This window comes from Astyanax mexicanus, chromosome 11 (assembly GCF_023375975.1).
Source record: "Astyanax mexicanus isolate ESR-SI-001 chromosome 11, AstMex3_surface, whole genome shotgun sequence".
NCBI classification, from domain to species: Eukaryota; Metazoa; Chordata; class Actinopteri; order Characiformes; family Acestrorhamphidae; genus Astyanax; species Astyanax mexicanus.
Genome location: NC_064418.1, coordinates 112,501 through 127,500, shown reverse-complemented (window position 1 = coordinate 127,500; position 15,000 = coordinate 112,501). Strand labels below are relative to the sequence as shown.

The 15,000-nt window shown below is 41.4% G+C and overlaps 1 protein-coding gene across 5 annotated transcripts in view; it reads right to left on the bottom strand.

The window, feature by feature from the left end:
- lrch1 (leucine-rich repeats and calponin homology (CH) domain containing 1) overlaps positions 1 to 15,000 on the bottom strand; it is a 46,841-nt gene that overhangs the window by 13,648 nt on the left and 18,193 nt on the right. For 4 of the 5 annotated variants that reach the window (XM_022662493.2, XM_022662496.2, XM_022662497.2 and 1 more), the window contains exons 4-16: positions 14,650 to 14,755; positions 8,167 to 8,303; positions 7,632 to 7,762; positions 7,072 to 7,159; positions 6,501 to 6,606; positions 6,023 to 6,108; positions 5,368 to 5,435; positions 3,932 to 3,994; positions 3,727 to 3,804; positions 3,436 to 3,472; positions 2,813 to 2,926; positions 661 to 717; positions 396 to 465 (exon numbers count right to left, since the gene is read on the bottom strand). In XM_022662493.2, coding sequence (XP_022518214.2) covers positions 396 to 465; positions 661 to 717; positions 2,813 to 2,926; positions 3,436 to 3,472; positions 3,727 to 3,804; positions 3,932 to 3,994; positions 5,368 to 5,435; positions 6,023 to 6,108; positions 6,501 to 6,606; positions 7,072 to 7,159; positions 7,632 to 7,762; positions 8,167 to 8,303; positions 14,650 to 14,755 — 1,141 coding nt within the window. The remainder of the gene's footprint in view (positions 1 to 395; positions 466 to 660; positions 718 to 2,812; positions 2,927 to 3,435; positions 3,473 to 3,726; positions 3,805 to 3,931; positions 3,995 to 5,367; positions 5,436 to 6,022; positions 6,109 to 6,500; positions 6,607 to 7,071; positions 7,160 to 7,631; positions 7,763 to 8,166; positions 8,304 to 14,649; positions 14,756 to 15,000) is intronic. The other variant, XM_022662495.2, reaches the window with a different exon arrangement.

The following is a 15,000-nucleotide window of genomic DNA, read 5'->3' as shown; positions in this document are numbered from 1 at the left end:
GTCTGAAGCTAATCAGTAACGCTACATATTAAACAGACAGAGCTAACATCAATGCTAACGTTAATGCTACATAAAGAGCAAGGCTAACAGAGCGAACAGAGCTGCAGGGGTTAGTGGGACGCGCTGGGGAACGTCTGAGGAACGTCCGAGGAACGTTCAGGCTGCAGGACGGGGGGCAAACGGCCTGTTTTATAGGAGACGCTTCTCCTGCTCACGTCTAACAGAGCAGGATTTACTAACCGCTCATTAAAACCACTTCAGCTATTTATTACAATCATATCATACCTTTAAATAAAGCCCTGTGATCCTCAGGCTGGTGTGAAATGATAAGAGATAACTCATCAGGAATTAAGAGGATTAACTGAGATGATTTCCTGTGTTAGTGCGGCGCTCACCTGACCGCGGCTTGAGGCCGAAGGGGGGGCTGCTGAACGGCGGCGAGGAAACCGGGGTCTGAACTTCACTCTGAAATATCAAACACACACAACCCTCACATTTCCTGCAGTAATATCAGACTAATTTACAGAATATTAAACAACGAATAAACATAGAAACATACTGATGAGTTTTATACATCATACACAGTTTATTCCTTTAATACAGAATATAAATATACTGTAAATATTCAGCAGTGATGCACTGTCGACAGTAAGGAGGCACCTTCTGTATATGATGTGTGTGATGATCATCAGACCTCTCCTGAAGCATTAGCTCCGCCTACAAAATAAACAAGATAATAAACACACCGTCAGTCAACAAAATCACCAGAATCTCTACTTTAAACACTGATTTCAGCTACATTTTAGATTTAGAATAAACTATTTTTCTAAATTCCAGTTAGTTATTTATGATTACAATTACCTTTCACTACATTTCCCACAATTCACCTTCCACTGGACCTTCTGTCACGTGCTCTCTCCAGCCAATCAGAGACAGATCCCACATTCACAGTTACCTGACTTTGAGGTTTGTAGCACCGATTAGCCGTTAGTCTCTGGTGTGTAAATACCCGTCTGTTTGAGCTCTCACTTTGCGAAGTATTGCCTCCTCCCCTCAGCTGTATAAAGAGTGTTTTATATCTGTTTTTTCTGCCTGTGTTTGATCTCTGTTTGTTTTAGGTTTGTTCTCTTTCATTTTGTTTGCTGGGTTTGTTTGGATGCTCTGTTTCTCTCTGCTCAGATTTCGGTCAGTTTAATGTCTGAGGAGCGTCTGGTTCTTCTGTTCCACACTAAAAATACCGGAGATAATTATTCAAAATTCCTAAACAGCTTTCAAAAGATGGTGACTGAAAATTTCAATGGCATTTATAATTTATAATTATTCAAATTTATCAAAAAGCTTAAGACTAAATAAAAATATTTGTCAGAATTTAAAAATTAAAAAAGTATTTAATGAAAAATAATCCTGTTCAAAACTTCTGTTCTGTATAAAAGCACCATATAAATACAGTAATTTACTTTTTTGACAGTTTGATGGTAAAGCTGGTTGATTAATATGATTATAATGTCTTTTAGTAAGAAACTGTGTAAATTCTTGCTTGGCTTTGTGTGTTGTGATGATTATCCCAGAGATAACAGGGATTTGTGACGAGACACAATGAGTCTCTGTTCTCAACAAACACCTCCCTCAGTTCTCTCTCTCAGATCACTCCTCCTCCTCCTCCTCCTCCTCCTCACTCATACAGTTTAAGTAAAGAAAAAAAACAATAAAGAATTGATTACTAAAATTTAGAACATTGTAAAATGTCGAGTGCATTTTCATTTTACACAATCTAAATCTCGTCGTTCTTTACACTGTGTCTCACAATGAATAAACCAATAAAAATTCTCGAAAAGGAATCAAATATGACAATTCAGAGATCCCGTCCCCCTGCCCACTGTTCCCTACAAAATACACACCTCTATATAGAGCTTTATTATAGACAATAGAATTTAACATCTATAAAACATCACAAGGAAACAGACAATACAGTAAATACACAACACAACATACACACACACACACACAACACCACAACTTACACACACAAACATGACCACCATGGCTAAGGGTAGATGTAGCTAGATGGATCACTTTGACTGAATGGAGAGATATTTAAAATAATTAACTGAAAAGAAGACGAATAAAATATGGTGATTTTACATAAACAAACACTCAGCAATAAATTTAATGTCTGTAGTAGAGCCATGTTTTCACAAACTAGAGATGCACCGAAATTCAAAAATTTAACTATAAAACATTTACAGCCAGTTCAGCCTTTTATAACAGCACCTGTTTACAGTTATGTAAGTATTATTATAGTTTTTTTTTTATACCTGTTCTAATTATTGCCTTTAATGTATCCCACTGTACTCAGAGTCCATTAATCTGAACAATTTCTTTGAAAACAGTGGTTTTATATTATTTAGACAATAGTTGCTGCTTTTCCTTCACGCTGTGAAGCTCCAGCTCATCCCAATTAAATCACCTCAAATCACCTTAATCTCAGTTCATCAGGTTTAGATCAGGAGATTAATGTGGAGGAATTACACTTTTATACACTTTACTACGTTTGTTGTCTTTAATATTAATCTACAATGTTGAAAATATATTAAATAAATAAAGCACTGAATGAGGAGAGGCGTGGTTAGATGATTGACTGAAGTTCTGAGGATCTGTTTACACTATAAACTGAACGTCAGGATGAATTGCGGTGCGTCTCTGAATGATGTTCTACAGGGTGGTGAATCGGATGGAATGGGTTGTTGGGTTGTTGGGTTTTGATCTAGAACGTTTGGTTCTAGACTGGAACGTTTGGTTCCGCAGGTTTTACCTCGTGGGCCATGTGACGGGCGTACTGCTGACAGGCGAGCTGAGCCTCCAGCCGGGCTCGCTCCAGAATACACTGCCTCTTCTTCTGGAACTCCCAGCCTCCATCCGGACCCTCCTTCAACAACAACCACCACACCTCACTAACCTCAGATACACCACAGCAACACTACAGCAACACCACAGCATCCACTAACAACCCCTCACAGATACACCACAGCAACCTCTCAAAAACACTCACAGATACACCACAGCAACACTACAGCAACACCACAGCCTCCACTCACAACCCCTCACAGATACACCACAGCAACCTCTCAAAAACACTCACAGAAACACCACAGCAACACCACAGCAACCCCTAAAACCTCTAAACCCCCGTAAACCCCGTAAACCCCATATAGACCACCGTCAGGATACTCACATGATAACACCTCACAACGTACACAAGTACTGACTATTTATAATAATGATTTTACCTTTACAAGCCAAAATCAAAGTCATGGGACAGCGTTCTGTAAACTGCTGTTAAATTATATATTGCAGCTCTGCTTCGTATCACTGAACAGTTTTAGTATCAATTTAGGATTTAAAACACAACAGAAAAAACAACAGAGAAATCTTTACCTTCGGTGTCGCCTGTCCATCATCACTGTCCCGCCCACTGAGAGAGAGAGAGAATAAATACACACATATATTTAGTGTGTTTAAATACACCAAGACCAGCCTGTATAAACACACATTTAAAAACGTTCAGATATCAGAATAATTAACAGGTAATTTTTTATGTGATAGAATAGTTTAGAAAATTCTTATTTATGACTGTGTTAATCACAGTATATATCAGTATATAGCAGTATTTATTTTTAGCATTATTATTATTTTTTAATTGTTTAAGGTAAAGTTATGCAGCTTTACTTCAGAGACTCGTCCACAGTGACCATCTCCACAGGGTAGAGTTTAATTCCTGATAATTCAGCTGAATTCATATTTACTCTGAAAATACACAAAACACAGTATCATCAGCGCTAACACACAGTCCAAATTATTTAATGCAGTAATAATAAGGTTAATTGAAATAAAACACATTAGAGATAATTGTATAATATTTATATAACTGTACCTGTCAGGGTCTTGCAGCAGCTCCACCGCTTCCTTCAGAGGGCTGATCAAATCAACCTTTGACCTGTAGATCAGTGAGAGACCCTGTTTAAACTCTGGTACATTAAAGCGATAGTTTGAGGGAAGTGTTAAAGTAATAATATGTGGGGGGTCTGAAGTTCCTGATGTAGTAAAAACACTAGAAGAGGATTAGCCTGAGGCTAAAGCGTCAACATCACACACTCAGACCATCAGGAGCTGGAGTCCAGTCATCTCGAAACCGAGGGTGTGGTTTCTGATCGTGCCTGACTCACTGACTCCCTGACTCACTGACTCACTGACTCACTGACTCACTGAATCCCTGACTCACTGAATCCCTGACTCACTGAATCCCTGAATCCCTGAATCCCTGACTCGCTGACTCGCTGACTCGCTGAATCCCTGAATCCCTGAATCCCTGACTCGCTGACTCGCTGAATCCCTGAATCGCTGACTCGCTGACTCGCTGACTCGCTGACTCGCTGACTCGCTGACTCACTGAATCCCTGAATCACTGACTCACTGACTCACTGACTCACTGACTCACTGAATCCCTGAATCCCTGACTCACTGAATCCCTGACTCACTGACTCACTGAATCCCTGAATCCCTGAATCCCTGACTCACTGACTCACTGACTCACTGATTTACTGATTCACTGACTCGCTGACTGATCTTATATTAAACATGTTTAGATACAGTGAGTCATGTTCTGTGGGAAAACACATGATCCAGATATTACTGAACCTCTTCACACAGATTAATTTAAATATTCTGATTATTTATGTCTGCAGTTAGAATTAGACCCGTCAAGATAACTAGTTTTGATTGGATGGTACATTCTTCCAAAGACATAATGTAATAAACAACGTTATCATAATTTTAAGATAATTTTATTCCATTAATATAATGATATCATAATAATGCAAGATAATAAGATAAAACTATCCATTAAATTTACATAAAACTGAAAATTGACTATTGATAAATACATGGAATTATAAATACAAAAAACCCTGTAATGTACCTGAACTGATGATAAAGAGGAGAAAGGTTCGGTCACTGTAAACCCGACCTGCCTGTTTTGTTATGAATCGGGTGTACAGGTTCTGTAGTGAAGCTGTGATCTTACAGTCCTGGTTAAACACCTGAGACACTTATTCCTGTACCTGACTGATAGAGTTTCTCTATAAAAACTCTCTCAACAACAGACCTAAAAACCAGAATCAGAGAACCATTACTGATAATAAAACTTCCTGAGAAGAGAGAGAGATTACTCTCCCAGTATTTCCCACAGAATCAGAGATTAAATATAAGAATATTTCTGCCTCTGTTGCTCACGGCAACCAGGTAGGAGATGATGGAAAAATAAATGAAGAACAGAAAATCTGAATAAAGAGAGAAAATAAAGAAACTCACATCTGATCTGCAGCCCAGTTACTGTCCTCCTCTATCCTCAGCGGCTCGTCAAAATCAACTCCTCGACCCTACACACACACACAGACACACACACACACACACACACACACACACACACACACACACACCGTCTCCAGCTGCACTTGATCATGTGACTACACGAACTAACTGGTAAGCATTTATAATGAACCATCAAACAGTGCCTGTCAGAGTGGCTCACACACACACACACACACTCACGCACACTATCCACTTCACCTCTTACAGATACACACAGTCTAATAATAAAAACGTAAAGAAAACACATCATCCCTTCTTTAACCTGTTTAACCTGGCCTCTTATTTTCCACTGTACCAAAGATTCCAAAAACAGTAGAGGGCACTCCTGAGCCAGTCCTATTAAGTGGGGGTGAATGTGATTAAACAGCTGGCTGGTGATCTAATAGTGATAGTGATAGTGATAGTAATAGTGATAGTAATAGTGATAGTAATAGTGATAGTGATATAGCTGGAGCTTAATAGAGTTTAAAATATGAAACTGTGTGTAAATGTTTATTAATGCTCCATTCAGATCCATTAATTGAGGAGATGCTCCAGAACGCCCTCTAGTGTCTGAGCTGAATATTGTTCTGACTGAGTTAAAACACTTCCTTACCTTAATATAACTGACGAATCGAGCGCTGAGGGCTGGATCTCTACAGGTGAACTGGTCCTTCAGAGAGTCCGACGAGCTTCTGTCTGCTACACACACACACACACACACACACACACATCTTGCGTGAGATATAGTGCTGCAGGAACTGAAAGGAGTGGAAGAAAAACATCCTCCAGTGGTGCTGACACACAGCAAAGAAAACACAGCCTCACTGCACAACTTGTGTGTGTGTGTGTGTGTGTGTGTGTGTGTGTGTGTGTGAACCAGGCTTAACCTGAGGCAGTGACCAGGACAGGAAGTGGAGATACACAACAGGAAGCAGGAGAGTGTGAGGTTGTGGGAGGGGTGCTGAAAGCTTTAAGCTGAAGGAGCCAAAATACAGTTAAACAGCATATTCAGGCTCCCCTCTCAGGGGACAGGTGTGCTCAGGTGGTCAGAGTTAGAGGAGGGTGAGGAGGACAGGTGTGTATCTGTTTACCTGTTAATGTGCTGATCTGATCACTGGAGTCATCTTTACTTAATCCATCCTCCTCTCTAATGTTGGACATCGGCACCGACAGACTCAGACTGTCCTCATCAGACGGCTGAAACACACACACACACACACACACACACAATAAGCACAAACACAAAATAAGTACACACTACTGCCTATTACAACACAAAAACTCTGTTTAAATTAACAAACTGAAAACTTTATATATAAACATGTTTTATAGTCTGACCTGCCCTGTTCATACAGAACCAGCATCACCAGCTCACAGGAACAATTCTAGACAGATGTTACCAGTCACAATCTTTACACACACGCACACACACGCACACACACACACACACACACGCACACACACGCACACGCACACACACACACACACACACACGCACACGCACAAACACACACACACGCACACACACACACATGCACACACACGCACACACACGCACACACACACACACACACGCACACGCACACACACGCACACGCACACACATGCACACACACACACACACATGCACACATGTGCACGCACACACACGCACAAACTGACCTCTGTGGCAGAAAGCCGCTTGTCTCCATTGTCACTGCCGACACCGGAGTCACTGTCAAGTTTCTTATGCTGATCGATGTCCTCCGTACTGAGAGAGAGAGAGAGAGAGAGAGAGAGAGAGAGAGAGAGAGAGAGAGAGAGAGAGAGAGAGAGAGAGAGAGAGAGAGAGAGAGAGAGTAAAAGGCAAACAGTGAAGCAGCTTATCCTTCTCATCTGCGAACTCTTAATGTTCTCTCATTAACCCCCTCATTCCCTCACTCTCTCACTCCTTCAATATCTCTCTCTCTCTCTGCCAGTGCTGCCTATTAACATCATTCTCCTGAGTCCTGTCTCTCACACACACACACACTCACACACACACACACTCACCACACACACACACTCACTCACCACACACACACACACACACACACCCTGAATTTTATTATAATCTCTCCTCACTGCCTGTAGATGCATCATTGCATTTTCATCATTTATTGATTTATTTGTCCTTGGTTAAAGTGTGAAAAAGAGAAAAAATGGCCAAAAAAAGGTGAGCTAATCTGAGCTCACAGACTGACCTGCCAGCGGAGGGCCGTGATAGGCTGAGACGATCCATGACGGGCAGATAAAGGGCATCCGGCATCTTGTCGCCCCGACAGGCTTCCAAACTCAGATACTTAAATATGTGAACTTTCCCCTTTATACAAATCTGAGAGAAACAGACCAGAACCGGATCAGACTGATAAACACTACTAGTGCAAAACTCTATACAGCACGTTCACTAATGAACCAAATCATTATGACCATTGAACCACTGTTCCTCCACATGCATGTCATCAGAACCCATCAGAACCCATCAAAACCCATAATTACTCATCAGAACAGATCTTCCATCACTCCGTGCTCCAGTCTAGATGCGTGTGTGCACAGTGATGGTGAAAAGGAGTTTTACAGCAGTATAACTTTCCACAGTCTAAATTAATCTCACACAGATTAATCTCAGGACCCTCTTTAGAGCACCGTCAGTCCCGCTATCCACCACTGATAACTGGATCTGTGAGACACACAGTTTAGACTCATTAATCAGTGTATAAATATAATGTGAGGTGGTACCTGAGCCGGGGGGCTCTGCAGTGGGTTATTCTCCAGCTGTAGGGACTGCAGTCGGCTCATTTTTCGGTAGCAGACGGGAATAGTAGAAACTTTATTGCAGGAAAAGTCAAACTTTACCAGAGGTAGATCAGCCAGATCTGAAACAAACAAACAAAAACACCCATAAATCATTCACAATAATCAAAAACATAAAAAGGTCAAATGAAGAGTAAATAATTGTATAAATATATGTTCTTTATGGCACAAGTTATTCCTGGCTGAGTTTGCCACCAACGTTAACAGACATTCATTTCAGGTTGAATGTTGTTCATGACGTCAGAAGACAAAACTTTTACATCAGGATAGAGTCTAATACTGTTATGTGTTACTGTTATGGGTTACTGTTATGTGTTACCGTTATGGGTTACCGTTATGGGTTACCGTTATGGGTTACCGTTATGGGTTACTGTTATGGGTTACTGTTATGGGTTACCGTTATGGGTTACTGTTATGTGTTACCGTTATGGGTTACCGTTATGGGTTACTGTTATGGGTTACCGTTATGTGTTACTGTTATGGGTTACCGTTATGGGTTACCGTTATGTGTTACCGTTATGGGTTACCGTTATGGGTTACCGTTATGGGTTACTGTTATGGGTTACTGTTATGGGTTACCGTTATGGGTTACTGTTATGGGTTACCGTTATGGGTTACCGTTATGTGTTACCGTTATGGGTTACCGTTATGGGTTACCGTTATGGGTTACTGTTATGGGTTACTGTTATGTGTTACCGTTATGGGTTACCGTTATGGGTTACTGTTATGTGTTACCGTTATGAGTTACCGTTATGGGTTACCGTTATGGGTTACCGTTATGGGTTACCGTTATGTGTTACCGTTATGGGTTACCGTTATGGGTTACCGTTATGGGTTACCGTTATGGGTTACCGCTATGGGTTACCGTTATGGGTTACTGTTATGGGTAACCGTTATGGGTTACCGTTATGGGTTACCGTTATGGGTTACCGTTATGGGTTACCGTTATGTGTTACCGTTATGGGTTACCGTTATGGGTTACCGTTATGGGTTACCGTTATGTGTTACCGTTATGGGTTACCGTTATGGGTTACCTTTATGGGTTACCGTTATGGGTTACCGTTATGTGTTACCGTTATGGGTTACCGTTATGGGTTACCGTTATGGGTTACCGTTATGTGTTACCGTTATGGGTTACCGTTATGGGTTACCGTTATGGGTTACCGTTATGTGTTACCGTTATGTGTTACTGTTATGTGTTACTGTTATGGGTTACCGTTATGTGTTACCGTTATGTGTTACTGTTATGGGTTACCGTTATGGGTTACCGTTATGGGTTACCGTTATGGGTTACCGTTATGGGTTACCGTTATGGGTTACTGTTATGGGTTACTGTTATGGGTTACCGTTATGGGTTACTGTTATGGGTTACTGTTATGGGTTACTGTCATGGGTTACTGTTATGGGTTACTGTTATGTGTTACCGTTATGGGTTACCGTTATGTGTTACTGTTATGTGTTACTGTTATGGGTTACCGTTATGTGTTACTGTTATGTGTTACCGTTATGGGTTACCGTTATGTGTTACCGTTATGGGTTACTGTTATGGGTTACTGTTATGGGTTACTGTCATGGGTTACTGTTATGGGTTACTGTTATGTGTTACCGTTATGGGTTACCGTTATGTGTTACTGTTATGTGTTACTGTTATGGGTAACCGTTATGGGTTACTGTTATGGGTTACCGTTATGGGTTACTGTTATGGGTTACCGTTATGGGTTACCGTTATGGGTTACCGTTATGTGTTACCGTTATGTGTTACCGTTATGTGTTACTGTTATGGGTTACCGTTATGGGTTACCGTTATGGGTTACCGTTATGGGTTACCGTTATGGGTTACCGTTATGGGTTACTGTTATGGGTTACTGTCATGGGTTACTGTTATGTGTTACTGTTATGTGTTACCGTTATGGGTTACTGTTATGTGTTACTGTTATGTGTTACTGTTATGTGTTACCGTTATGGGTTACCGTTATGGGTTACCGTTATGGGTTACCGTTATGGGTTACTGTTATGGGTTACCGTTATGGGTTACTGTTATGGGTTACTGTTATGGGTTACTGTTATGGGTTACTGTTATGGGTTACTGTTATGTGTTACCGTTATGGGTTACTGTTATGGGTTACTGTTATGTGTTACCGTTATGGGTTACTGTTATGTGTTACTGTTATGTGTTACTGTTATGTGTTACCGTTATGGGTTACCGTTATGGGTTACCGTTATGGGTTACCGTTATGGGTTACTGTTATGGGTTACCGTTATGGGTTACTGTTATGGGTTACTGTTATGGGTTACTGTTATGGGTTACTGTTATGGGTTACTGTTATGGGTTACCGTTATGGGTTACTGTTATGGGTTACTGTTATGTGTTACCGTTATGGGTTACCGTTATGGGTTACCGTTATGGGTTACCGTTATGGGTTACTGTTATGGGTTACTGTTATGGGTTACTGTTATGGGGCGGAGTGATCTTAAAGTTACAGTCTGGAAGTTTACGTTTAATTGGGTTAATTGGGTTCTAATTGAACCCAAGATACTTAAAATCACTTTTAAAACATTTGATGGACCTGATGTTATAAAAATCAATATTAATCAAATTCTGATCTGCATTTTTCAGTGGCTCCTTTAAATTTGCACTTTTATTTTTCTTTGCACTGATTGGTGCATATTAAATTTTACAAAAACTATTATTTAACACTCAGATTAGTTTAGTTAGATCAACACTTTTATAAAAAAGCTTTTATAATACAATAGTTCAGCTCCATTTATTCACACTAAAATTATAGGAAACATTAATAATATATTTTGATAATTAACAGCATATATTTCTTAGACTAAATGACAGATTTTCTGGAATAACTGTAAGAATAATCAGAGAAAATGGAAGAAAAGATGAGATACTCTGAATGACCCACTTACTGACTTACTGAGGCCCAATTAACCTTCTGATTTATAAATTAGATAAGGGACCATCTGCAAAGTGAGCACTAAATTATACATGCTGAGGGATCGTCTCTAAACGGCAGCTGACTGTGAACGTTCACGCCATCTTCAAGATATTCAAAATACAACATAACATTACAGTAAATCACATTACATATATACAATAAATTTATAACTTCATGAATAGCAGAATATCAATATTAAAAGAATTCATACTGGATATTAATGTTATTTGAACTTGTAGATATTAATAGAACTGGATGTTAGTTTTATTTAAACTCTAAAAGTATAAACAGTATATTACACAGTAATTTAACAGCAGATTTTTATAGTCATGTTTGATGTGATCAGGTCTTGGTAGCAGAAACTACAGGACGACTTCCAGACAGAGGCTGAGGTGGTCGTAATGTTTAGGCTCATCAGTGTGTAGAAATGATTGTGGAGTGATTACAGAAACACTGCAGCAGTAAATCAGGCGTTAGCTCCGTTAGCGGCGTCAGACAGACGGTTCTTATTAAACTCAGGCTGTTAATCTGCTCCTCAGACCGCGAGGGAAAACTCAGCCCTATTTTTAAACACTCAGCATACTTTTCTAAATGAGCCGAACTGCAGAAATTCAGCCTGTTTCTCCAGAATCAGCTGCTGGAAGAACTATGCTCTCTTTACTGCATTAGAGCCGGAGTCTCTGCACACTTTAACTCTGATATTTAAAGAGATTTTAACACCAGATCCCATGAGCTCCATGTGATGTTTAACCAACCGCAACCTCAGCTTCATCATTTAACTTCTCAATCTGAGCACAAGGTGGCGCTCAACAGTTTCCTGCAGATAAGTGAGAACTGAGGCCTAAAACTAGTTTTCTGCTCAATTAAAAGTTTAAGATGTAAAACTTGATTAGAGGGGGTTTGGTGTTTTAGTGTATGTGATTAAACCTAATATGGTAATAATATGGGTTTTGTATGCAGGTAGTTCCTGGATTTACTCTGTTTATTCACACCACGATGTTACGCATGATAACGCATCTCTAGTCAGGTGGAAGGTGATTCTCCAACAGTAAAACTGGAGCCTGTTGTGCAAATGATCAATATTTCACTCATAAAACTCCACATGTACAAACATGGGCACATATAGATTCACTGATGGGTTTAAAATGTAAATAATCACAGAAATGCCCTCTGATTCCATTTACAAACACTGTAAATAAATTAGAGTCACTAGATTTATTTACAATAAACTACAATTTTACACAAAACCCCAATCCAGTTTTAACTGTTTTTACTGTTATTAAATTATTATTATTAGTTATTCAGACTCCTCAGTGCAGAATAAAGCAGAGTTCAGTAAGACGTTAGATCTCCTGCGCTGTGAACGCTGGTGCACACACTCACACTCTCACACTCACACTCACACTCACACACACACACACTCTCTCACACTCACACTCACACACACTCTCTCACACTCACACTCACACACACTCTCTCACACTCACACTCACACTCACACTCACACTCTCACACTCACACTCACACTCACACACACACACACTCTCTCACACTCACACTCACACACACTCTCTCACACTCACACTCACACACACTCTCTCACACTCACACTCACACACACTCTCTCACACTCACACTCACACACACTCTCTCACACTCACACTCACACACACTCTCTCACACTCACACACACTCACACACACTCTCACACTCACACACACACTCACACTCACACACACACACACACTCACACACACTCTCTCACACTCACACTCACACTCACACACACTCTCTCACACTCACACTCACACACACTCACACACACTCTCACACTCACACACACTCTCACACACTCTCACACACACACTCACACACACTCTCTCACACTCACACTCACACTCACACACACTCTCTCACACTCACACTCACACACACTCACACACACTCTCACACTCACACACACTCTCACACACTCACTCACACACACTCACACACACTCTCTCACACTCACACTCACACACACTCTCTCACACTCACACTCACACACACACACTCACACACACTCTCACACACTCTCACACACTCTCACACACTCTCACACACTCTCACACACTCTCACACTCACCCTCACACACTCACACACTCACACACACTCACACTCACACTCACACTCACACTCACACACTCACACACACTCTCACACTCACACACACACACTCACACACACTCTCACACTCACACACACACACTCACACACACTCTCTCACACTCACACTCACACACACACACTCACACACACTCTCACACACTCTCACACACACACACACTCACACACACTCTCACACTCACACACACACACTCACACACACTCTCTCACACTCTCACACACACACACACTCACACACACTCTCACACTCACACACACACACTCACACACACTCTCTCACACTCACACACACACACTCACACACACTCTCACACACTCTCACACACTCTCACACACTCACACACACTCACACTCACACTCACACACTCACACACACTCTCACACTCACCCTCACACACACTCACACACACTCTCACACTCACACACACACACTCACACACACTCTCTCACACTCACACTCACACACACACACTCACACACACTCTCACACACTCACACACACACACACACTCACACACACTCTCTCACACTCACACTCACACTCACACACACTCACACACACTCTCACACTCACACACACACACACTCACACACACTCTCTCACACTCACACTCACACACACTCTCTCACACTCACACTCACACACACACACTCACACACACTCTCACACACTCTCACACACTCTCACACACTCTCACACACTCTCACACACTCTCACACTCACCCTCACACACTCACACACACTCACACTCACACTCACACACTCACACACACTCTCACACTCACCCTCACACACACTCACACACACTCTCACACTCACACACACACACTCACACACACTCTCTCACACTCACACTCACACACACACACTCACACACACTCTCACACACTCTCACACACTCTCACACACTCTCACACACACACACACACACTCACACACTCACACACACTCTCACACACTCTCACACTCACCCTCACACACTCACACACACTCACACTCACACTCACACACTCACATACTCTCACACTCACCCTCACACACTCACACACACTCACACTCACACTCACACACACTCACACACACTCTCACACTCACACTCACACACACTCTCTCACACTCACACTCACACACACTCTCACACACTCTCACACACTCTCACACACTCTCACACACTCTCACACACTCACACACACTCACACACACTCACACACACTCACACACCCTCTCACACACACACTCACTCACACAGGTACGAGTATGAGGACCGGATGTGATTGGATGTGTAAATTTACCCTCGGGAAGAACGCAGATCAGATTCCGCCGCACATTTAGTTCCCGTAGAGCTCGGAGTCGTCCGATGTGCCGAGGGAGAGCGGTGATTTCATTACAGCTCACATCCTGCCACACACACACACACACACACACAGTTATTTAATATTAGCCATTTCTTATACAATAAAAATACACCGTCTCCAACAAGGCTAATGTAGCTCTATTAATCTCCCAGTTCCAGTGTTAACTGGTTGGGTATAAACTTTCAATTATTTTTAGCTATTTTTTTATCTCAGCTTCTAATCAGGTACCGATATTGATTAGATGATTGATTCTGCCACAACAACTCATCCCAAAGTAATTAGATAGAG